The 26684-nt window shown below is 40.7% G+C and overlaps 1 protein-coding gene across 4 annotated transcripts in view; it reads right to left on the bottom strand.

The window, feature by feature from the left end:
- Nucleotides 1-26684, bottom strand: part of CFI (complement factor I) — a 790564-nt gene that overhangs the window by 243882 nt on the left and 519998 nt on the right. For all 4 annotated transcript variants that reach the window (XM_044062133.1, XM_044062135.1, XM_044062134.1 and 1 more), the window contains one exon: nucleotides 6628-6672. In XM_044062133.1, the coding sequence (XP_043918068.1) occupies nucleotides 6628-6672 (45 nt within the window). The remainder of the gene's footprint in view (nucleotides 1-6627; nucleotides 6673-26684) is intronic.

Below are 26684 nucleotides of genomic sequence, written 5' to 3'. Positions count from 1 at the left end.
ATGTAGTCTTTCACAGCAGTAAGTTACATTTTTATTGGTGCACTGGTGCTTGTTCAGACATATTTTCCTCCATCTGGTATGATACACCTTTTCTGTCTCATCATCTAGATTTAGCTACCAGATGAATTTTTGAGATGAAGTTTTCATTTTAACAATAGCACTATCTTCAACATATAGTTACTGCTTATCTCAGTCTCCGTAGAATAATAACTCTTAACTCCTCAATGCACATAGCCTTTCTCAGCTGAACTTTCAGATCTTCTGCTGTGTGATACATATTTGAACTCTCTTCATCTCTAGGAGTCCAGCTGTCCACTACAAACTTTAATCCTCATGACAGTTTTTTGTTAGTTATGGTAATTCATGCTGCCATTTTCAGGTTTCTCAAGAATGTCTTGGAAATAATTTTCTGTAATAGTATTTTTACCTTCTGTTATACTTTGTTACTTTGCCAGCATTTTTTGGTGATTTTATTTTCGAGAGAACATCTTCTCCTGATGTATGTATCAGGATCCATTAGTATTCAGTATAGTACTCATCATGCACAGACAAAGTTAGTCTACCCAGACAAAATTAATCTACCCAGACAAAGTTAATCTCCATCTCCAAATACATAACTCTTAACATGGTGGGCAACTCTTTATTGTTTTGAACCATGTTAGCAATGGTTTCTCATCTGTGATAAGTTTGAATCTTTGATTTCAGAGGCACACATACAAAGCCTCACTTTTTAGGGCAAATAGTATTTCTTGGTCATAATATTTCGTTACTTTATCACATCAGTAATCCTTTACAATTCTTAGCTGCTTTCATTCCAATGAAATCTGCTTCTCTAGCATCCTATACAAAGGTACAAGTACAGTACACCAGGATTACATACATACTTCTCATAGCAATTCTCCAAACCAAACAATGCTTGTAACTCTTTCATTCAAGTGGGGAGGAATCAGGAATTGCTTCTACCTTTTCATTTACAGGCCAAATCCATTTTTATTTTTCAATCATAACCCAGGACAAAGCAGCATGAAAGTACCAGAAGTGCGCTCTCAGACTGCACATGCTAATAGCAACAAACATTTACAGTCATGAGAGTGGCAAATTAGATGGCAATAGAGCTGACCATCACATAGCAGGGCTTGGTAACTTAAATTCCTTTCACTTAAATGCTTATTTATTCACATTAGTTGGGTAACAGTGGTTGGACTTCAGCTACAATTCAAAAGAATTCAGTGCATACTAACAAAATACTGACCTTTGCTTGAGTCATATTTACTCATACATATAAAAACACTTTTTTTTTTCAGAGTAGATGATTTACGGTATTAAAGATGAGTAAGGAGATAACGTGAGCTTAACAGCTAAATTAGTCATTACCTCAAGAGTAACAGCATTTGTATTTCTCATTTAAAAGGCTAATTCATTTTTTCCCAAATAGTGGCTATTCAGTTGTTTGTCTTTTGGCTTTTCCCGGTTAGGGGTCGCCACAGCGGAACACCGGTCCACTAATGATTGGCAGTAGATTTTCACGACCATCGAGGTGCCAGCTCAATGTCCAACCTTCAGCGAAGGCATACCCATTTACGCATGTCTTTTGAATGCCACCCAACTACGGGGAGGACATGCAGACTCCACACAGAGGGCACTCCCTGCACTCCAGCTGAGAATCAAATGAGAGAACCTCTTGCTGTGAGGCAGCAATGCTACCGCTGCACCACCGCGGCTGAGTCTATTCCCTAATTTCAATGTAAGTTGGCAGGAACTATTTAACTAAAACATTGCTCTCTTATTCCTTGCCCAAACTGTGGGCACTGAAAGATCTGTTAATATTGTACCAGAGATCATAAGGGGAAGTTTTGAACCTAAATTTATTTGTTAATGAGCTATAAATGTTTGTATTTAAGCATGTACCTGACCAGCGATAAACAAACGTTGGAATGCCCACAAAGTTTCCTTACCAGAGAATCTAGGGTAAAAACACATTGTCCTATATAGATTACCTTTAAGCTCTATCTCTATACTCTGACTCCTACAGGTTTCGGAGAAGTAATCTATGCCTGCCATACAATGCATCCTTGGATCTAGCTCTGATGGAACTTTTGCTTATCCACAAAAATGAACACCATCAGAACCAATAGATCCAAGGATTTAAATTTTGCTTATGACATAAATAAGACATGTTGGCAAGTTATATATGTGTCTCAGAGTATCCTCATGCTCTAGAACAGGATTCCCATCCTTATGAAGCAGAGTTCATACCTAATCCTATTTTAGTGTATCCTTGACCAATGGATGGGAAATTGGAAGTTCACCCGGGGGTCTGGCCTCCATGTCTCTGATAGAGGCAAACAGTAATAGCAAAGCCCCCACATCACCTCTGGAAACTTCCTAACATACCCCCTCCTAACAAATGCCCATGATACATAAGGACACAATTGGGTTTGATTGCACAGCTAGGCTTATAAAGGCCTTGTTGGAAATTGGTTTAGTATATAATTATAAACCTATAAATATAAATTCTAGACAGATGTTGTGAGGCTTTAGCAGTTACTGATACCTGTTCAGTCCTCAAGTGTTGTACAGCATGCCTCTCAGCTGTCCAGGTTTTTGCAGACTGTCCAGATTTTTGCATGTTTTTGGTCTGTTCTTCAAAATATATTTGTGTTTTCTAGCAAAAAAAACTGAAGACTGAAGTCACTGAATAATGGCATAATGCGTTTCAGACTTCATATCCTTCAGAAAAAGCATGCTGATACAAAGAGTGTTATTTTAGCAACCTTCTCAGTTTATAAGAGCAGTATTTAACATCTGTCCCTATTTTTGGGCCCTTGCCACCCCACCCTCCCATTATTTTCGAGTTTGTCCAGATTTCTTGCACTAAGAGGTTGAGAGGAATGTTGTACAGTCACTTTTGCAAATGAAAAAGGTTTATAAGCATGCAAATGTTATTGTTAACAGTCTGAGCGGTGGTAGTGTTGATTCTGGACATTAAATAAATAGCATATCCCACGTGACAGATGAGTACTTTAATGGTCAGGGTACATCTTGGTTTTCTGGTTAGGTGGTCTGAATTATGCAGCAGGCTTTAAGTTGATTCGTCACTTTGCCTTAGATAATTTTAGTATGAGGGGAAGTAAATGACTGAATGGGATCAAATTCTTAGTTACTTAATAGATTTGTTTCTCGGAAATGTTTTGATTGTCGAGTAAGTATATCTAATGCCTTTTCCTGAAATTTATTATGTAACCTAATTAGGCCAGAAGCTGTTTTTGCCAAGTTTAGTGTGAGCTTGTTCTGGTGAACCGGACAGATTGAAGAAATTACTGATTGCAGTTGGTTTGCCATATGCCTGCAGTTAGGTCTGCCGTGCACAGTATAATATTATCTGCATAAAGATTATTTTTTTTGTGTTGGGGGATGGCTAAAGTAATACTGTTGAAGTCCCAAAAACAGAGCCGTGATGAACACCAGCTGTGGTATCAGTTTTATATAGTAAATTCCACCTTTGACTTTTGGCTCAGTAAACACATTTTCTCTGGAAAGATTGCATGAGGATGTTACTAATGCATCTGTTTCAAATGGTTTATCTAAATACAAACCAAAAACACACTTCACTGGGCAATGTTTCAACTTTGCAGTATTCTGCATCAAAGTTTCATTGACCTCCTGGTAGGTATTACTAAAATGAAATGTTTCCATTATTATCAGTATTTTAGGTGCAAAATGTCCTTTTAACATTTCATCAATTAGTCTGCATCTTTTATCTTTTAAGTCAGTGGCTAAACTAATTTTGGAATGGTCCATACAGACAAGCATCAATCTGAGTAATGTTGCCATGTACTTCTCTTCAGGAATGTTGCTTGTTATGAAAATTGTTCACTTTTGTCAATGCACATTGATCACAAGTAAATTCATTACTTATTTCCAACTGAGTCAGTCTCTGCAGTACACAGTTTATTTTACTTATCTTCTCATTTTATTCTTGACGTACTGATCTGAGAAAGAACAAATGAGGAGATCATGTATATTCTTCAGGTGCACTTTATCGTCTAACACTGCACTCGTGTGCAGTCCTGGGTTTTAGTGCAGTCCATTTTGCTTTTAGTGACCACTGAGTACTGAAGAGTAGGCTCAACACAGTACCAGACATCTTCCATATAAGCAGTGGTATTGGCTCCATGGGGCAGAGGGATGAAGCTTTGACTGCGACCCAAATGACCTGGGGGCAGTTAGTGGTCCAGGTACTAGAAAAGCCAATATCGGAGTGAAGAGGAAAGATGACTCTTCGTCTGCTAGCATTTTCATTAGTTTGGGGATTATAATTGCAGCCATACAGAAGGGATGTTGCCAGAATGATTAGGTGGGTAGGCATTTGAGGAATGAATCATCATGTAGTTTTGGGTGGTCTTCCTTGTGATGTCATTACATACCCACCTACATCACATACTTAGCACATTAGTGACTTATAGTGCATACAGATAAGCCTTTGACATCATGCATGATAGTGTAGACAGTAGGCTGTCTTCTCTTCTAGAGGTCACAGATAGGTGTCTATTGGTTCAGGAAGGCTGTACTGAATAAGGTGATTACAGACTGGAGAAGAGTTTCATCCAGTAACAGATGGTTTGTCTGGTAAGGGGACCAAAACAGACTGTAAACACCAAGAAGAAGAATTGTTGTCATCATTCATTTGGAGTTTCTTTCACAATTTTCTCATGCCTGGTATACAAAACAGTGTTCACTCACAATTGTTAGTGGATGAGCCATATTTACCACTCACTGAAGAATGTGCCTGAAGGCACATGGGATGAAACTAAGCATAGATAAGACGGTGATAATGAGAGCAAATTGGGAAAATCATAAGAAGCTGAGAATAGAGATAGAAGGGAAGATACTGGAACAGGTAAACAGCTTCAAGTATCTACGAGTGGTGGTTGAGGAGAAGGGAAGTCTGAATGAAGAGGTCAAAGCTAGAATCAGAGGGGCTGCAGCCAACTGGCATAGAGTGTCAGGTATAGTCTATGACAGAAGAATGCCAAAGAAGCTGAAAAGTAAGGTATACAAGACAGTGGTGCAACCAGTACTACTGTATGGTTTAGAAACCTGGACACTAAAGTCAGAACAGTTGAAGAAGCTAGAGGTGATGGAAATGAAGTGCCTGAGACAGGTGGTAGGATGCACACTGTGGGACAGACGAAGAAATGAGGACATAAAAACAGAAGCCAAAATAGCTCCAATTGCAGAAAAGATCAAAGAGAACAGATTATGGAGGTTTGGACATGTGCAGAATAGCAGAAGACAATCTGGTGAGGAAGATTTGGGACAAACAGGAAGAAGGTAAGAGGAAGTGAGGACATCCATCAAAGAGGTGGATGGATTGTGTGAAAGAAGATCTGCGATAGTCAGGCATGAGTGTTGAAGAAGGCAGGAGTGTGGCACTGAATCGAGAGAGTTGGCGACAGTTAACATGATACCCCCAATCCCATGTCGAAATAATGGGAAAAGTGGGCTGATGATGGTGATGATGAGATGATGGTGAAGAATGTGGGAAATTTATGTTCAACAATTTCTCATCATTTTTTTTTCAGTTAAGGGACCATCAAACATACCAATGTATTATTACAATGCTTTTTTTAGGGTATTCAGAAATAAGTTGCTTTCTGTGAAGCACTACTCAAACTGGTTAGGTGCTTTTTTTCAGACTTTTCCATCTTCATGGACTATGGCTAGATATACATTTAATCTAAATGTTATTGCATACGAGTGTGACAACATTTAGATTAGATGCATATCTAGTCACATTAACCCCATTCGACACAACTCGGAAAGTTAAAACACCCAATTACACTGAGTAGTGCTTCACACAGTGCCACTCTGAATACCCCCCAACTAACCATAAATTGTCAGTCAAAATACACATTGCAGTAAGCATCATATAATATCATACTTTATTGTAAGTAAAAGATGCTAATATTCTAAGCATGCTACTGCTCAGTATTCATATTTTTATAGCCGCATATACAAAGAGGAAATTTAATAAAAAAAAATATAGCAGCAATTTACTAGATGTAATAAAAATTATTACAGATTTGAGAAATTGCAGAGAATGAAAATGCAATTGTCAAGATATTTTAACAGCATATTAATGAAGAATTGTTGCTATTCAATTAAAAAAACATTACATCTGGTGACAGATGAATTGAGTTTTACTGCGATTCCTCTCGGCATACATAACTTTTCACCAGACATGTTCTGAGATGTCAATGGAAGTGCATTATTAGATTAATGTTTTGGTAAAGGAAACACACACACATTTAATGCTATGACCATATAAATAACATCCTTAATTTGTCAAGTCAGATAAACCCACTAGCCACAGCCTGTCTAAACAGTTGGCAGAGGAGCACTGTCTGCTTAAGTGATTTGTTCCAAGTCACACAATGGACAAATGGAGGCTGAGGAAATCAAACCTGGGCTACAGAATGTTTGTTAGCAGTTCATAACTTAATCTTCTGCACTAACTGTCACTTCCATGGGACACAACTGCTCACATTCTTCTTCAAGGCAGCTGAAGAAACGAGTTTCTATGAATGACAGAGTTGAACACTACCATCATAACAATGAAAATACCTGCATCTTTAGCTGATATTCCTACGTTGGTGACTTCTGAGACATCTGAAATGGATTAAAGAACAATTTATGTTACTATTGTGCTAACAATTCTATTTATGACATTTCTATGTAAAAAGGCATATCATTTTAGATATTACAAGAAAGCTAAATGGCATCCTTCCAGTCTGGCATCTGACAAAAGGTGTATGATGCAAACTTTAATGGGACTGGCTATTTTCAAAATTACAGAATACAGACAAAGAAAAAAAACGTGTCTCTTTAAACAAGAAAATTTCATATTCTGCGTGATTAAAAAGGACAAACGTGCAAGAAAGTAAGCACGTATTATTACAAATACATGCACATAATTCACAGCTTATTAATACAACACAAAATGCCACAATATATTCAGAGTTTCATACTTGATTGATATTACAGATTTACTCTTTATTTAAGTTTGCTGAAATGGGATAATACAACAGGGATGCAATACTTTCTTATTGAATCCAACTTTAACACTGCACTTTTTCTGGATGGACTGAAACAGTGAAAAGTAAAAATGACCTACAGAAGTGTTATGAAACAATTTATTGCTTGTGGGGTTGTGTCTGACTTTGTAGTATTATGGTTATTTACCAGTGTATGTATCCAAGCTGCTATTTAATATTTTCTTCAATTATATAATAAAAATAGTAGCAAAACAGACCCAAATGTTTACAGTGTGGCAATCAGTGAAGGAAACATACAAGAAAAATAATGTAATTCAAACCTTTCACAAATAAATGCATGTATTTCCAACCAATACGTATAAAATGAAGTAAGAACATTTAATAACAAACACCAAAAGCCCCCCTGGAAGTGATACAGTACAAGGCTGCTATGTAATACTACATAATATAGCAATGTCATAAACGTTAGGCTATTTGATTAAAAGAGCTGCAAATTCACAGGGGTTACCACCGTTAATTAAAAACAAAAATAGCAGGAGAATTTGTAGCACAAATCTGCCTCTGGCTCACTGAAGCGAGGTGAGGGACATATGGGTCAAAAATGTTATTTATGTAGTTTGGACCTTGAATAAGTAATACTTTATGAAGAGCAGCTGAATCATTTGGCACTTCCTGTCATTTATTAATAACTCTAAGCTGAGACACAAATTAATCAAAAAAACACATTTACCAAGGTCTCTAATTTGGTCCTCCTTGCTCATGTAAGGAGGAAGCCATGTCCATTCTTCTTGATTTGACCCCTTCAACTGTAAGCTGAGAGGGAAAAAATCAGGTGCTTCCCTTCAACTCTAGGTTCATAGGTAGGTACTAGGCTATTGGCCGTAGGGCCTATATAAGCCTAGTCTAAGGTACCCTGGCTTTCGCCACCCAAGAAAATGATTTTCCTGTGCCACTGTCGAGCAGAGCCACAGAAGTGATCCTCGGGCTTTGTTTGATATAGATAGGTAGTTTGTTCCAGAGAATGGGAAGTCTCTGGGACAGGAATCTATCCCTCCAGCATGTTCTGTTTATTGTGGTGACAAGGTTTAGGTCCCTAGAGCGTGTAGCTTGTAGGGAGTGGGATTTCTTTAAGTGGAGCATGTCTAAAAGCTCTGGGTTTGACATAGCTTTGTGTGTTAGGCAGAGATCGCCTCGAAGTAGGCGATATGCGACGGAGTAAAGCTGCTGTTTTTTTAGACGGTCTGCATAGGGCATCTGTTTGAGGCTGGTAATCCTCTTTGTGAGATATTTGTGGCCTTTCCAGTTGTTGTAGAGGTCTTGTGAGGTACATACCAAAAGGGGCATTATACTCTATAATGGGTCTAATGAGTGATGAGTAGAGGGGAACAATGACCTCTTTTTTCCTGGATGAGAAACCTTTTGTGATGAGGTGTGCCACATAGGATTTCCTGACTATTGTAGCAATGTGATTATCAAAGGAGAGACTACTGTCCACCTGTGCCTCAAGGTCTCTTATCACACTTTTGGTGTTAAGTAGACTACCGCCTATGTGGCAGTTCATGGGTACAGAGTTTTTACCAAAAGGGATGACAATGCACTTTTTGGCATTGAGCTTGAGGCCATGGCTTTGACACCAGGCATCTGTCTCAGTGAGGCCCTTTTGTAGGATGTCCACATCTTTTGGAGTTTTGATTATGGCTCCTAGTTTGCAGTTATCTGCGAACTTCGTTAGCCAAAGACCTTCTGTGTTGGCCTGTACTTCAGAGAAGTAGATACCAAACAGGCGAGGACCCAGGACTGAACCCTGTGGTACTCCACTTGTCACTGGTCTGAAGTTGGATTTGGAGTCTGCTACTTTCACAGTGTGGGTTCTGTCAGTGAGCCAGTTGGCAACCCATCTTGTGACATAGGGATTTATACCTAGTTTAGTGAGTTTATCTATAATTCCAGAGTGGGGGATGGTGTCAAAAGCCTTGGCGAGATCTAGATAGGCTGTGTGAACCACCTTACCCTCATCTACGGCTTTGGTGACTGCTTCAAAGAAGTCTATCAGGTTTAGGAGACACGATCTGCCTTTTACAAACCCGAACTGGGTGGGGTCTTGAGTTTGGAGATTACCAGTGTCAATGTTTATAAGTTCCATTATGATACGTTCCATAGCCTTGCAGACCAGGCTCGTTAGGCTAATGGGGCAATAGTTTCCAGGGTCTATGGTGGCTCCCCCTTTGTGGAGTGGGATAACTGTCACTGTGCACCATTCAGTGGGCACATAGCCTGAGGTGAAGCTATGATTGAACATGGTACTTAGGTGGGGTGCCAGTTTGTTCTGTAGTTCATGTAGAACTAAGTTGAGAAGCACAAAACAAAATAGGTCCTCTGCTAAAAAATAACTTTCTACTTTTAAAAACTTAGCAAATCACTTGCTACATTTGTAGAAAATGACTTTTTACAACTGGTACCAGAGGTGATGAGCTAAAACACTTCCATCCCGACCACAAAGGTACTATCAGAATTCATTTCCATACTGGCATTCAGTGGCATGCAACTGCAGAAAGGAATGCTGACAGCTCATTACCAACTAGTCTGCATCTGCTGATCATATTCCATAGCACCCTGCACCTAGAATGGCTGTTACATTCACTTCACCCTAATAACTGATTTTTTGGGTCAGAAGAACTAGTATGAAGATAATGTAGACTCAAAAAAAAGTCCTTGCACAGCTTGGCAATGGAGTAATATGATCTTGCCCACACTAACCAGACAGAAAGTATGTGGCCTCATTCGATACTTGATAAGACATAGAAGTAAAGGTAAAGGGAAGTGAAAGGCTACCAGTGACAGTGGGATCACAAGCTGTAAGACTATATTGTATAATATGCTCCAAACCTTGATAATGATAAGTATGTCTTTGTGTTTGTATATGTGTGCTCGCATGGGGGTGACAACATAGTAACAGTAGAGACCTCAGTAAATGCTTATAGGGTTGGGAACTTACACTGACCCATAATTAGGGCCAAAATGGAGATCAAGGCACTTGGGGCAGCATCATGTTGCTGCAGTGGGTCCCTCTCTCCCCCAAATGTAGCCTTAGACATCCAGGGAATGGATATGCAGAGGGGATATGCTAGTGTATCATCTCACCTCTGTGCTGACTCAGACAATGCCACCATTTTTTCCTTCAGGACAGCACTTTTGAGATCAACCATGAGGCAGTTAAGTTCACATCCTCCCCTCCAGGATAGACATGCCTATCTTTTACCACCTCAGATGCCCAAGCTTGAACTTGGGTTGCATGGGCTGTAGTTGTGGCTTTATCCATCTGTGATATCCCTCATCTAGGCCAGTAATCAAGGAGTTTCAAACTTCACCACTGACACCGGTAAGCAACATTCACTTAGAACAAAAATATATACACACAGTATTTTCAGATGCAGCTCTCTGCATAAAGCACATTCCAACCTGGGACAGGGTTTTACTCTCCAGGACCTGAATAAGACTCCATCTTTCACTCTGTAGAAATCAATGTTGTGTGTCCCTGTTCCAATTACACATACACTCTTTGAGATTTGATTTTCACACACACACACACACACACACACACACACACACACACACACACACACACCTAGAAAAGGCTGGCACATATTTACCAGCTCTGCCACCTCTACCCAGACTATAAGCTAGCTTCACTGCCACCAGCCAGCTACTTTAAGACTCTTACCAGGGTACTCATTACTCTTAGTAAAATTGATGCATATACAAATGGTAATATTAAACAATCAGCAAGATTTTCAGCAGCATGCAACTACAGTACAACTAAATAAATGCAACTACTCTCAAAGGTTAAATATTTTCTAAAAAAAACAGCCACAATGAAAGGTATAGACAAATTTAATAATAAATAATAAAATAGAAAACAAACATGCTGAATATCTATTTACAATAAACACAATAGTTTCAATTCACAGGAAATATAAAAAACACAGATGGAAAGATTCAGACAGATACAGAAAAATAACATTTAACTAGTCTCACTATACTTTCCTAACTGACTGAAGAATTACTGTTCTCTACTTACTTGCTAGAGCAAGGCAAGATGAAATGGATAAGTGTCTTTGTTGTCAGTTCCAATAACAGGAGTGCTGAGTGACTGACAAATTTCTCATTAGTATCTAAATACAATTTCAGTGTTGGCTACAGGATGACATCACATCTAGTTACCTGATTCTGTGGTTCCCACACTACCCCCTCACTGGAAATTGAGCCAGGATCTAGAACAGATGTGTCACAATACATACCCAGAAGCCTGCTAAAAATGTTTCCTGCATGTGGAAACTGTAAAACAATTCCAGTACTTTCATCCTTCTGCAGAGACTAACCAGCCATTCTCTGGCACCTAAGGACAATAAGAGGAGGTCAGGAACCCAGCACAAACATTGTGTCTCTGGCTGCATTCAGACCTGTGAGATAAAATCTTTATAGTCTAAACCAAGTCCTTTAATTTCAGACTATTTTTCTTAAGGTTAGCTGAGCTGAGCTTAACCCCTTCCCTTCCAGCATTCTCTGTTAACTTATATACATTTCATCACTTATGATACAGTCTGACATACATGTACATTTCTTTTCTGTCCAGGAGGATCCACTGTTGATACATTTTAATACAAGCAACTTTACAAATACATGTTTACCACAAGCATCTGTACAAATCAGTTTAATATTAAAATGACATAAAATTCTTTATAGAGCTCTGACTAGCACTGCTAGCATCTGTCACACATGGACTGCCCTACTCCCTCTGGCATGGCTGGCACTACCTCACAGTCACATCTCTCCCCCTTTGAAGAGTCAAGCTAGTGTTTCAAGTGACCCTAGAGAAACACTGCTTGAAAGAAATGAGCCTGCCTGGGAATACATTAACCCATACCCTGTCTTGAGAGCCCATCTCCATTGGCATTGCTGACCCCACTACGGTGCTGCATTGTCATGTCATATGCCTGCAAACCTAGGCTCCACCTTAGTAACTTGGGATTTTGCTGTCTGGCTTGATGTAGCCATGTTAAGGGATTGTGGTCTGTAACCACAGTGAATTTCCTTCCATACAGATGGTGCTGAAGTTTTTGCAGTGCCCATACTATGGCTAGACATTCTATTTCTACAGTTGCATAACATTCCTCCCTGGGTTGGAGTCTACAGCTGAGATATACAACAGGGTGCTCTTCTTCCTCTGAGGAAACGTGGTTGAGTACAGCCCCCACCCCACTGTTCAAAGCATTTACCCACACAACAAATTATTTGCTGTAATCTGGACTGGCTAAAACGGGTTCCTCCTAAAGCCCCTTAAAGCTTTTGTGATGCCTGCTCACAGGCTGGGGTCCAGACTACCTTATCTGGTCTGTTTTTCCTCATCAGGTCTGTGAGAAGGGTAGCAATTGTACTATAATTGGGAACAAACTTTCTATAGTACCCCAATGTCCCCAAGAATGTCCTCACCTGTTTTTGGTAACAGGGGTAGGCCATGTCTGAATAGCTTCCACTTTGGTAGGTTCTGGTCTGATCTTACCACTCCCCACTCTATGTCCCAAGTAGAAAACCTCTGCCATGCCCACCTGACAATTACTGGGCTTAATGGTCAAGCCTGCCCTTTGCAGCCTGCCCAGGACCTCCCTGACAAGATGAAGGTGCTCTTGCCAGGAATGGATGTAGATGGCAATATCATCCAGGTAAGGAAGGGCATAATCTCCTGTTCCTACTATGATACAATCTGCCAGCCTCAAGAAAGTTGCTGAGGCATTTTTCATCCCAAAGAGCATCTTTGTGAACTCGTATAGTCTGAAATGACTAACAAAAAGGCTGACCTCTCTCTAGTGGTGGGAGTCAAGGGCAGCTTCCAGTAGCCCTTGGTCAGATCAGTAGTGGTCGGATACTTAGCCCCACCAAGTTGCTCTAAGGCTTCATCTATTCTAGGCATGGGGTAAGCATCTGACTCTGTATAACTGTTTAGTTTTCTGCAGTCCACACAGAACCTGGCGCTGCCATCCTTTGGTACCAGCACCACGTGGGAGGCCCAGGGACTGCTGGACTCCTGGATTACTCCTAGTTCCAACATTTCCTGTATCTCCCTCCATTACAGTCTGTTTGAATTCACTCAAGCACCCTGTAAGAGGCCTGTTTGATAGACTTTGGTGTCCTGTATCCACATGGTGCTGCACCAGGTGGGTACATCCAGGTTTCCCAGAGAACATGTCTCCAAACTCCTGTAGCACTGCTGAGATTTCTCGAACCTGGGTAGGGGATAGCCACTGGAACATTGCTACCCCTTCCACTGAGGTGTCAGTCCAAGCCTCACTGAGGAGATCAGTCACCAGATCCTCCTCAGACTCCTCCTACTATCAACTGCAAATACTTAGCACAAGGCCCTCCCTATCATAGTAAGGCTTCATCATGTTAACATGAGACAATTTGTGCCCCTGCCTCTTGCCTAGCAGTTCTACCATGTAGTTAACATCACTGACCTTCCTTAACACTTTGAAGAGGCCTTCCCAAGCTGCCTGCAGCTTATTGTGTCTGACAGGAATGTACACTATAACCTGTTTTACCACAGCATACTCTCGTGCCCGAGCATTCCTGTCATACTCAACCTTTTTCTGCTTTTGGGCTCCTGCCAGGTTCTCTTGGGCCAAGCCCATGAGCTCCCTAAGCCTTGTCCTGAGGTTTAGGACATGTGCCACAACACTCTCTTTGTGGGATTCACTCACCCTCCCACTCGTCAAGAATTGAATCCAAGGGGCCCATTACCTTATGCCCATAGAGCAACTCAAAGGGTGAAAAACCTGTGACCTCTCTGTATGCAGACAGCAGACAGGGCAAATATTTGTCCCACTCTCTCTTAAACCAGTCTGCAAATGCCCTTAGCATGGTCTTTAGTGTAGAGTTTAACCTCTCCACAAGACCATTAGTCTGTTGGTGGTAGGGGCTGGTCTTTAAGTACTTCACCCCACAGCACTCCCACAGACAAGCCAGCAGATCTGTCATGTAACTGGCACCTCTGTCAGTCAGTATTTCTCTTGGGAATCCTACCCTGCTGAAAATATCTAACAAAGCATTTGCCACCCTCTCTGCCTCAACGGAGAACAGAGCCACCACCTCAGGGTATCTAGTAGCATAATCTACTGCCACTGGGATATATTTCTTCCCCGTAGAACTTGGGGTATTCAGAGACTCTACAATATCCATAGCTACCCTCTAAAATGGCTCCAGAATCAAAGGCAGAGGCCTCAAAGGAGCTTGGACCTTGTCTCCTGTCTTGCATACTTTTTGGCACTGCTCACAGGTCCTGCAGTACCCTGTTACATCCCTTGCAATCCTAGGCCAATAAAAGTTCTGCATAATACATCTCTTGGTATGCTTTATACCCATGTGACCTGCAAAAGGAATATCATGGGCTATGGCTAGAAGTGCCAGACGATAGGCTCTAAGCACTACCAACTTTATTACCTCACCTTCTCTCCCTCCCTTCCTCTGGGGTCCACTCTATACAATAAACCCTTTGTTTCATTGTACAGACTCCCCTTTACCTTGAGAATCATGTGCCTCCTTAGCTACCTCCTTCAAGCCTCATAGTGTAGGGTCCGAGAGCTGAGCCTGTCTCAACTCTACCTTTGTGACCCTTCCCAGCTCCCCTTCCACAGGAAGGCTGGTATCTTCTGACAGCGGTGCCTCACTGTCAGCCTGGGTACTACCAATCATCTCTGCCCTTGCAGTCATTCTGTCCAAGGAAACATCAATACATATCAGCAGCTGTGGTTCACCTTCAGTCTCCCTGCTACAGGGTAGCTTCTTCCCTGAAATAGCCACATCACTAGCCCCAGCTTCAGGTATGGAGTCCATCTGGATCTCCCCCAGGATACCAGACTCAAATGTCTGTCTCCAAGCCTGACTGCGTGTAACTGCATGCACACAAGGAACTGCATTACCAAAATCATTCCCTATCAAAACTTATGCAGGGATATCCACAGACACACATACTTGCTTGCTTCCTTTTTCACCCTCCCAGTCAAGGTGAACCCTGGCCAAAGGTATTTGGAATGGGGTCCCTCATAAAGCTCTGACTGGAGTGAACTGCCTAAGCAAGTACTGGTCTTTAACCACTCCAGGCTTCACAGTAGTTATGTCAGAGGCTGTGTCACTCTTAGCAGCAGCCTGTTTTCCATCCACTAAGATAAAATACAAACTCTGGTAATAGTTTGGTACCCCTGTTGTCTCCAGACAACTTACCACTGGCACACTATTATTCCCACTTGCTGGCTCCCCCATCTTTTGTTCCCCATCTTGCTTCAGTGGACATTTGTAGGCTACATGGCCCATCTGGTTATATTTAAAACATTTAAACCTTAATCCTGGCTGTGTACCTGAACTAGTGGCTTCTCCTGTTATTGATGGACTCTGTTGGGGTGGTTTATTCTTCCCACCATGGGTTCCCTTATATCCATGTGCAGCACTGGGTATCCCCTTCTTGTGCAGTGGTGCCCTGCTTGCTAAGTAGAAATCCCCTTTTCTCCCCAGCTCATCTGCAGAGTTACACTCGCAGTCTGCCAATCATATTCTCATGCCCTCAGGCAAAGTGCTAAGGGCTTGTTCCCTCGCCAGAAGGTCTGCAAGCCTTTCAAATGTGGTGACCTGACACCCACTCACCCACCTAGGAAAATAAGTGCTTAGCTCAGCAATATAATTACATACACTTTCATGCACTTTCATTTGCCTTGCATCTATGCTCATGAAACTTTTTTCTGTAAGCTTTCGGTGTTAACTTAAAACATTCCAATAAACATAGTTTAACCTTGACAATTTAAACAATCAGTATCAGACAATTTAGAAAGAAATGCAGCTTTACCATGAAGTAAGGGGGTCAAGAACCATATCCAGAGTCCTTGATCAACATCATACTGTTTACATATTCTTCCAAATATATGAATAAATCTATTGAAATTATCACCCTCTTTATACTGTAGAAGAAATGCACTGACCTTTGGTTCATAGGTTGGTACTAGGCTATCGGCCCTAGGGCCTATACAAGCCTAGCCATAACAATTCCCTGGCTATTTCTTCCCACACTATTTACTTTCCTGGACCCCTGTCTAGCAGGGCGACTGATGTGATCCCCGGGGTGAATTTCCTTTCTTTTCTTTTGTTCTGGGATTCAGTTATTCCCTTCCCCATTACCTCCATGCTCCTGTGGAAGAGTCAGTATGTCCCTGTCATCTTGCCGCTGCTTCTCATTTTCTTCGGCCTCCAAATACCACAGTCTTTCTGCTGATTCTAATTCCAAGTGTTTTGCCTCCAGTTCAAGTCTCTAACTCCAGACAGATTTTTAAATCCTCTGAGGAAAAGGTGAACTGCCCTGTTTCTGAGGGCTGCACATCCCCATCGCCAGACTGGTTGCCCTCCTGGTTGTTGGTCTGTGCTGCATCTGTGATTAAGGCTGAAATCATTTCATCTTTAGTCAGGATGGCATGCACCAGTCATTTGTATTTGCACACTTTAGCCAACTGTTTCACTGTCAGCTTGCCATAATCCTCTGTTGACATCTTTGCCTGCTTTCCCTGACTAAACTAAACTAACAAAAATAAATAAAGCTGTTGTGAAAACTTAAACTCTGTATGTTTACCTAGTGGCTGCTGAGAGTACACACACCTTTAGTGGCAACTGCTTACAGGCTACAGAAGTTCAATTAATATCCACACCACTACTCACCAATATGTGACATTCCCCACTGGTGTCAGTGGTGAAGACTGAGGCTCCTTGATTACTGGCCCAGAGGAGGAACGTCACACCATCTATGCCACAAAAGTGGCATAGATTCCAGCTTTAGGTGGGATAGGATAGAAAAAAATGAAATGATGAAATATGACCGTACATTTTAGGAAGTTACAAAATGTAGTATGTAGGAGGCTGAAGAGATACAAATGTTAGCACAAGTAGATCAAATATGCTGTCAGCAAATCTGAAAAAATGGATGAAGGCATGCTAGATGTACAAATTTATAGGCTGTGAGAGGCAGAAATTAAGGATGATTGAAGACTGTTGGATAGATTTAGAAGGAAAGGAAAACATCTGATTGCTATGTGTGACTAGAGTCTGCCAAGAGCTGACTGGAGAATACCAGCTTCTAAAGAAGGCAGAGAAAATAAAGTGATGAGGGGAATAGATCTGTTCAGATTCTTGTGGTATGGGAAGCAAGTACAATGCAAGGAAGACATTAGAGTTGTTTTTGGTAAGACCGATGGAATAAGTATGTCTGTTCAGCAGTGGTAATGTATTAGCATAATTCTTAATATGGGTAGGGGCACGGAGAGAAGAGGGCTGACCAATGGCAAAACACCATGTCAGAGCAAGTACTGTGGTAAAAGAAACTATGAATGACCAGGTAATGTATAACAAGTGGGGAATTTTAGTGTGCCATTAAGGGTGGGATTAGAATGGGAATGTTAAGAAGGATTATGAAGGTAAATAAAAAGAAAAAGGAAGAAAATGATCCAATATTATTAAACAGAGAAGTCAGAAAATAATTAAAAAGAAAAAAGCTGCAGGAAATGAGGGAGAGAGTGGTCAAGTCTAGATTCTTATGAATTAAGGAAATTAGGGTGGTAAAAAAGCAAAAGTGAGGATGGAAAAAATGATATGACTTTTGGAATGGAAGGCAAAAGCTTTATTCAGATAAGTGGATGAAAGCAGAAAGGTGATGTCGAAGAAAGTGTTTGATTTGGTTAAGGATGAAAAGAACTAATATGGAACTAAGGATCAGGTAAAAAAACTAACTAAATTCATGGATAAAAAGGAAGAGTGCCAAGTGGATGTAGGTATGAATATATAGCAATGAAGTGTGTAACCAGAAATAAATGTCATGATTTACATAAACTTCTGTGAAGGATCCTTAAAGGTTTGATTGGGTTATTTGCAGAAACACTGACAAAGTTGTTCCATTCACTCCCTAATGTCAGGTATCATGCTGAATGCCAGCAATATAGCTTTTGTAGAAGGAGAAAGGGGCTGACCAAGGGAACTGCAGGCAGTTTAGTATTACTGTTGTAGTAGTAAAGGTGAAGGTGGAGGAAAGGGTCCTTATTGGTACGAAGGTTGACTTCATAACTATGAACAGATAGACAGCAATCAACAATGTATCACAGCTATGGGATCATGCCAATAAACCTGCTACAGTATAACGAATTAATGAATAAAAGGGTATAATTAGTAAGTAGTTTGCAGATATGATTTTCTTTGCACTTAGGAAACAGTTTGTTACAGTTCTGTAGATGAATTTTCTGGTGAAGCTGAGAGGGATAAGAATGGGACCAGGGATAAGAATGGGACCAGGGATAAGAATGGGACCAGGGATAAGAATTGGACCAGGGATAAGAATGGGACCAGGGATAAGAATTGGACCAGGGATAAGAATGGGACCAGGGATAAGAATTGGACCAGGGATAAGAATGGGACCAGGGATAAGAATTGGACCAAGGATAAGAATGGGACCAGGAATAAGAAGAAGCGAAGATGGGTGAAGATATGCTCTGAGGGTAGAAGATATGAGGTCACGGCCATGGAGAAATATCAGAAGGGAGGGTGGGAGGCATGAAGTGTGTGTCAGAAGGGAGGGTGGAAGACATGAAGTGTGTGTCAGAAGGGAGGGTGGGAGGTATGAAGTATGTGTGTCACAAGGGAGTGTAGGAGGCATGAAGTGTGTGTGTCAGAAGAGTGGGTGGGAGGTATGAAGTATGTGTGTCACAAGGGAGTTGGGAGGCATGAAGTGTGTGTCAGAAGGGAGGGTGGGAGGCATGAAGTATGTGTGTCACAAGGGAGTGTAGGAGGCATGAAGTGTGTGTCAGAAGGGAGGGTGGGAGGTATGAAGTGTGTGCCAGAAGGGAGGGTGGGAGGCATGAAGTATGTGTCAGAAGGAAGTGTGGGAGGTATGAAGTGTGTGCCAGAAGGGAGTGTGGGAGGCATGAAGTGTGTGTCAGAAGGGAGGGTGGGAGGTATGAAGTATGTGTGTCACAAGGGAGTGTAGGAGGCATGAAGTGTGTGTCAGAAGGGAGGGTGGGAGGTATGAAGTGTGTGCCAGAAGGGAGGGTGGGAGGCATGAAGTGTGTGTCAGAAGGGAGGGTGGGAGGTATGAAGTATGTGTGTCAGAAGGGAGTGTGGGAGGCAGGAAGTGTGTGTCAGATGGGAGTGTGGGAGGTATGAAGTATGTGTGTCACAAGGGAGTGTAGGAGGCATGAACTGTGTGTCAGAAGGGAGGGTGGGAGGTATGAAGTATGTGTGTCACAAGGGAGTTGGGAGGCATGAAGTGTGTGTCAGAAGGGAGGGTGGGAGGCGTGAAGTGTGTGTCAGAAGGGAGGGTGGGAGGTATGAAGTATGTGTGTCACAAGGGAGTGTAGGAGGCATGAAGTGTGTGTCAGAAGGGAGGGTGGGAGGTATGAAGTATGTGTGTCACAAGGGAGTGTAGGAGGCATGAAGTGTGTGTCAGAAGGGAGGGTGGGAGGTATGAAGTATGTGTGTCACAAGGGAGTTGGGAGGCATGAAGTGTGTGTCAGAAGGGAGGGTGGGAGGTATGAAGTATGTGTGTCACAAGGGAGTTGGGAGGCATGAAGTGTGTGTCAGAAGGGAGGGTGGGAGGTATGAAGTGTGTGCCAGAAGGGAGGGTGGGAGGCATGAAGTATGTGTCAGAAGGAAGTGTGGGAGGTATGAAGTGTGTGCCAGAAGGGAGTGTGGGAGGCATGAAGTGTGTGTCAGAAGGGAGGGTGGGAGGTATGAAGTATGTGTGTCAGAAGGGAGTGTGGGAGGCAGGAAGTGTGTGTCAGATGGGAGTGTGGGAGGTATGAAGTATGTGTGTCACAAGGGAGTGTAGGAGGCATGAAGTGTGTGTGTCAGAAGGGAGGGTGGGAGTTATGAAGTATGTGTGTCACAAGGGAGTGTAGGAGGCATGAAGTGTGTGTCAGAAGGGAGGGTGGGAGGTATGAAGTATGTGTGTCACAAGGGAGTTGGGAGGCATGAAGTGTGTGTCAGCAGGGAGGGTGGGAGGCATGACGTATGTGTGTCAGAAGGGAGTGTAGGAGTCATGAAGTGTGTGTCAGAAGGGAAGGTGGGAAGTATGAAGTATGTGTGTCAGAAGGGAGTGTGGGAGGCATGATGTGTGTGTCAGAAGGGAGGGTGGGAGGTATGAAGTATGTGTGTCACAAGGGAGTGTATGAGGCATGAAGTGTGTGTCAGAAGGGAGGGTAGGAGGTATGAAGAATGTGTGTCACAAGGGAGTGTAGGAGGCATGAAGTGTGTGTCCGAAGGAAGGGTGGGAGGTATGAAGCATGTGTGTCAGAAGGGAGTGTGGGAGGCATGAAGTGTGTGTCAGAAAGGAGGTTGGCAGGTATGAAGTGTGATGCCTCAAGGATCACAACAATGCAATTTGGCTGTTACAACTGTCAGTATAATGTTGGGGTGCATGGTGAGGAGAACAAATTCAAGGGAACAGGCACTGAACCTATCTTCACACAAGGCTTTGGTAAGAAGTGCTCCAGTGCCTTGTTTTCAGTTTGGAAATCTAATTAGGTAATATTGGGAAGTACTATTTAATATTTATGTGTCAAAATACTTTTGGAGATTTGAAACAGGATGCAGTTATTTGCAGTTACCCTGAAATTGGGGTGGTGGTAGGGGAGAGTGGGGAAAATTTGAGAAAATTTTTGATGAGGTTAGTATAATGGGCTGAAAAGTAGATTTAATGTTGATAAGTGTTGGGCTTTGCTTTGCACTTTATGAGCAATAATCATGTATGATGATATAGGCTGGAACTAAGGCTTGGATACATGAGGTATGAAAAGAACCCGATATTTATAATGAAAGCAAATGTGAATCATAAATAACAATGTGATTGGGCTGTGACAACTGTCAGTATAATGTCGGGGTACATGGTGAGGAGAATAAGTTATTTGGAATAAGAGGTAAACCTATCTTTACACAAGGCTTTGGTGAGACGTAATCTGGTGTATTGTGCTTAGTTTGGAAATCCATTTATGAAAAATGAAACTTGCTTGGTAGAGAAAGGTGAAGGAAAGGGTTCTTATTAGCAGGAAGGTTAACTTCATAACTATGAAGAGATAGTCAGATAACAATCAGGCAGAGCAAAATAGATAGCATTATTAAGAGGATATATGTGTTCGGATATGAAGAAAAGATAAACAGGCTTTACATGTGTAAACTAAAGAAAAATAAAGATGGATTGGGTGATATATGATAAAGAGGAGACAATGGTAAAATAGTCTGTCAGAATATTAGTAAACTAAATAATATTTAAAATACACTTTGCCTATGTTCCACTATTAAAAAACTGATTTCATATGCATCAAATGCAAATTCATTAAACTAAAAGGATTGAGAACTATCTTCACGAGCACCTAATCACACAAAATAAATCCTGTCATTTTTAGCTGCATGGGACAGGGAGATTTTATGTGTAAGTCAGGACAGATACTATAAGTTAACAATGAAGGGGCCATGGGAAGTTATTCCCTCCTGGCAGAATTTGTAGCTGTTTTCTCCTGTTAATACTATGAATCATTTATCAACTATTAATGAAGTAGCTTAAAGTCATATAAAGGTGAAAATTAAGCTTACAAGCTACATGATGCCAGTATAAAATGTGAATTTTGTGTTTGAAGTTTTTTTTCACTTTTTACCTTTTTTGAGAAGGGGAGGGACGTTAATGGAAAGGGAGAAGAAAGTATAAAATGGGGGTTGGTTTAGGATAGAAAGGAGTTACAGATTAAAGAAAGGAACTTAGATTGCATGAATATTAGAATGACAAGGAAAAAGCATTCTGTGTATACAGAGGTATCAAGATTGTGAAGAGAACAGGTAAATAATGGAGAGACAGTGAAGGATAGGTAGGTAAGGAAGGTTCTAGCAATTGTTAGATAGCAGGCAGACCATGCTACTGGCTCTGTTCCCTGCAGTGTCTTGGGTCATAAGAGCCTGTTTTGGCCCACAGCCTACATTTTTATCAAAATATTAAAGGAGTGTAAAAAAGAATGGTGTATGAAATATAGCTTTGGAACTTTTGCAATTTTCTCAGCTTTAAAAATTCAAGAGTTTGCTGGCATTATCTCTGGGTGCATGATACATCTGGGAAGCAAGTGAGAGATGGTTCTTGCAACAATTATTTTAACAGAGTGGGTGAAAGACAAATTCAGGCGGCAAGTAAAAAATGGACTTTTGGCTAAGGTTAATTATAGTGCATGAAAGAGGGATTCCATGGGGAACTAAGAGAGTGGTCTTTAGAGCTGCACAACCAACTGCAAAGTGCAAGGATTTATAGTTTATTTTTACCCGTATGAATGATCCAGTTGAACAGAGATTGGAAAATAATAATTTCATTGGGAGGGCTAAACTGCATTCACAGTCCACTACTGTGTTTAGGAAATCTTTAACTAATTCTTGCAATCCCTAGAATACTTTTTACAAGTTAATGAGGTGCTTACTCAGTCTTAACATTGATTAGGGAATCATCTATGTATATAGTCCTGGTTAAATCTTTAAAAATATTTTTTCCTTAATTTACTGACAAATGGAATGTACAGAACTTACTCCAAATAGTAATCTGTTTCACATAAAATAACCTTTGTGTGTGTGAAAGATTATACATTTCTTAAAACCATTGCCAAGCAATGACTGATAATCAGATTCTAAATAAGGTTTTGCAAATGTTTGCAGCATTCAAAATGGCCATTAATTTTTCCACTCTTTGTAATGGATTTAAGTGATTATACAATAACTGGTCATTATTATTCAAAAACGAGCACGCCGATTGGCCAGCCTAACCAGCGTGCCCGTTGTAAATCCAAGCATATACTAATGGAAAAAGGTCCGGTTGCTCGGACTTTTTCCCATTAGTATATCTCCTATTTTTTTTACTTTTCTTTCTTTTTTCCCCCAAAAAAGAAAATGGAAGATCTGAAATGAACGAGGGAGATGGCGCAGACAAAAATAAGAGGAGAATCATGTACGATCTGCAGAATTAAAGAAACTTACCTGATTATCCTTTTATTTTGTCTGTCCCAGGTCTCCCGAACATAAACGTTTCTTGACTTCTTATTTTATTTTCAGTTAAAAAATAAATAAATAATGCAATGTAGATCTTCCTTTCTCTGTTGCTATCTTTGCACAGCTCTGATGTACTGCATAAGCATGGGAACACAAGTCCCATATGCATGCGCACTACATCAGAAAAACCCCAGAATACAGGAAAACCGTGGAAGAGCAGCATGGAGGCATTATGCAAAGACATTATTTAAGAAAAGTAAGTATTGCTTTCTTAAATAATGTCATTACAATAACCCACAGCTGGGTGTGGGCAATGCTGGATTTATCTATGATTGGCTTTGTTTGGTAACTCGGGCTTTGCCCTTGTGACCAAAGTACACCAACCGTGGGTAAATCCAGCATTACTCACACCCAGCCATGGGTTATTGCTAAAGTATTAGCAGCTTAGTTTACTGTTAACTTATAATTACAATGTGGGCAAATTAAATCTCCCAAGGACCAACTTGTAGAGAACTTTAGAAAAAACACTTGGCTTCGCCAAAATGGTGGCTTTTCAGACCAAGAGTGAATTCCTCACAAATTACTTTAAGGTGAATTTTTGGCACATATTTTACTGATTTAAACTTAATTGACATACTGTGTCTGTCAGTTTCCAGTTTCAAAGCCAGCTCCCTCCACACAATGTCCATTCATCTTCCATCACAACAACTAATGGCATCTGTTCTTTTTCATTGTGTTAGAATACTTTAAATATTATTTCATCCAGTACTAATAAACTCTCTGCAGTATGTGATTTAAATCTAAGTGTTTTCAATTGAAATGCTTTCTTTTGAAATATTGTTTGAAACATTTATCATCAATCATAAACGTAAATAAAAGTATCATGCTCTTCTACTGCCAACCCTGTTTCATCTTAAGAAAAATAATTTCTATTCTTCTCACAAAAAATTTAATATTTTACCCTTTCCTGGAACTGCATTTTTACTACAACATAGTACATTTTATATACCCAACTTCCACCAGCAATGGCATTTGACTACTTCTAATTTGATACTATTGTAATAACAAATTGTTTTTACCTTTTTAATTATTCATCTTAAGTGCAACTGAGTCATCTCTGAAGCAAATAGATTATTTTGCTTATCTTTTTGTTTTCTTCTTGATGTACTGATCCAAGAAAGGACAAGTGAGGATATTACATACACCCTTCAAGTGCACTTCATTGTTTGACACTTCTTTCGTGTGTGGTCTTGGTTTTATTGCAGCCCAGTTCACTTTTATGAGTGTTCAGTACTGATGAGCAGGCCAAGGACAGCATCACACATCCTCCATGTGAAACGTCCCGTACCAGTGTTGTCTCCATTGGGCAGTGGGATGAAGCTCTGACTGTGACTCAAATGACTTGGGGTCAATCAGTAGCACAGGAACTGTAGAAGCCAATACTGGGGGAAGAAGAGAGACGAGGCTTTGCCTGCTTGCATTTTTATGGGGTCAAGAGAAAGAATATGCAGGAGCTGTGCCCAAATTGTGGTATATTGTGTTGAGACCATACCTTATGTACTGTCAGGTCTATATAAGGTCAGCAGGCACATGAGGAATGAATCAACATGTAGGCTAGGGTGGCTTTCCTTATGATGATGTATACACTTACATCGCATACTGAGCACGTCAGGGACTTATAGGACATATAGATAAGACTTTGGCAAGAGATGGCAAGAGTTTTGTGCCAGAGATGGTGGTTGAACTGTGGCTGCAGTGGTTCTGGAAGTGTTACTTGAAATACAAGTGGATTGATGGATTGAAAGCTTGAGACATTTTTAATGGAGATGGAGGAAATGGCCAGAGAAGCTTACCTGTCTATTTGCTTTGGTGAAACCATTTGCTGGACTACAAGACTGTAGTAATTTTGGTTTTGAATTTGAATTGTTATTTAATAATTTATGCAATATTTGAATTTTGATTTTTGTGAGCATAATTTTATGGCAGTTAATGCTTCCATGACTTGCTTGTTAACTACTGTTGAAGTTTATTCATTTATCGGCACTGGATCAAGATGATGGGACACTACATTGTTACTGCCAGGCCTGAAACATTTTGCAAGTAAGAACTTTTAATTGTCTGAGTTTATTTTCGTAGTTAGGTAGTACAAGTTACTAAGTTACTAACTTACACTATTCTAATTACTTTATGTAACAATGTTGTTTTACTCAGTAACAATGTTGTTTATTAAGTGTACTAGTGCTCTGTTTCTGTTTTTAGTTCAATTTTGCTTACTGAGACCTGGTGTTAGCAAATTGTAGCATATTTTGCAGTTATTTGCTATTATTATTATTATTCTAATTGTCAACATTGTCTAAGTTATGTTATTTATGTAAAGTACTTGGGAAATAAGCACTATAATAAAACTGAACTTCAGTACAAGACTCTGTAAAAGTAATACAGTATCTCAAGTGCCTTCAAGTTAGAAGAAAGAAAATTGTATAAGGACAAGTACACTAATGCCCCAAGATGTTACAAATAGCATGGGTCCATAGAGAAGGCCAGTGCAGGCTCAATATGTTTTATCTTATTTAGTTATCCTTTGTTGACTTAGTCCCACTAGACTAGTAGCCTCTTTTCAGGGGTGATCCAAGATGCCATTTATAGTATTAGGGGGAATGTGGCCAGGGCATTGAGGAACTTCTACTACTCTTTCTGATAAGTGCATTGGGATCTCTTACATCCACCTGAGCTGCCACCAACTCAGGAAGATGGGACCCTTGGTTTAATGTCTCATCTGAAGGATAACATATTCAGGAGTGCAGCACCCCACTTATGCTGCATTGCAGTGTCAGTAATCTATCTTTTGATGTTGGAATAGAACCCACTGCCTTCTGCACCAAAAGCAGGTATGTTACCTGTTGCACCATTGACCCTATCAGTGATGATAGCAACAATGACGTTGGTATCTGGATGCTGCAGAAAGCCTTGCTACAGAGTTCTGTACTAGTTTTAAATGGTTAATCTCAGTATCAGGAGCAGATGCTGCTAGAGGTAGGGTGGGGGGAAACCAGGACGTGAATTACTACTCAGAGGCTGGCTTAAGCAATATGTGTTTAACCCAGGAAATATTCCTCAGATAGAAATAGGATGCTTAAACAACAAGTACTTGGTCCCTGACTGTAAACTGTGAATCCAAAAATCACTCTAAGGTTATGTACCTTTTTGACAACATTTAGCTTGTTATTTTTATAAAAGCTGTATTCAGGGAGTGAGGGAGCAGATGAATTTATTAGAGCAGAATGAACAGCCATGGCCCCAGTTTTGCAGATGTTTAATTTCAACTGATTAGAAATGAGTCATGAAAGAATAGACTCAAGGTCTTCAGCAGCAGTATACACACTTGCCATTTCTTTTTGGGGAAAGAAGAAGTAAAGTTGGGAGTTGCCATCATAATATTGGTCTACTAAAATACTTACTCTTATAAGATCTCTTAAAGGAAGCATATACGCTGTAAAAGTAGAGATGCAAAGATCAATCCTTTTGGTACTCCACAATCAA

The sequence above is a fragment of the Protopterus annectens genome, chromosome 2.part1, assembly GCF_019279795.1.
Source record: "Protopterus annectens isolate FY-2018-M chromosome 2.part1, PAN1.0, whole genome shotgun sequence".
NCBI classification, from domain to species: domain Eukaryota; kingdom Metazoa; phylum Chordata; order Ceratodontiformes; family Protopteridae; genus Protopterus; species Protopterus annectens.
This window is presented reverse-complemented; position numbering and strand designations above follow the sequence as displayed.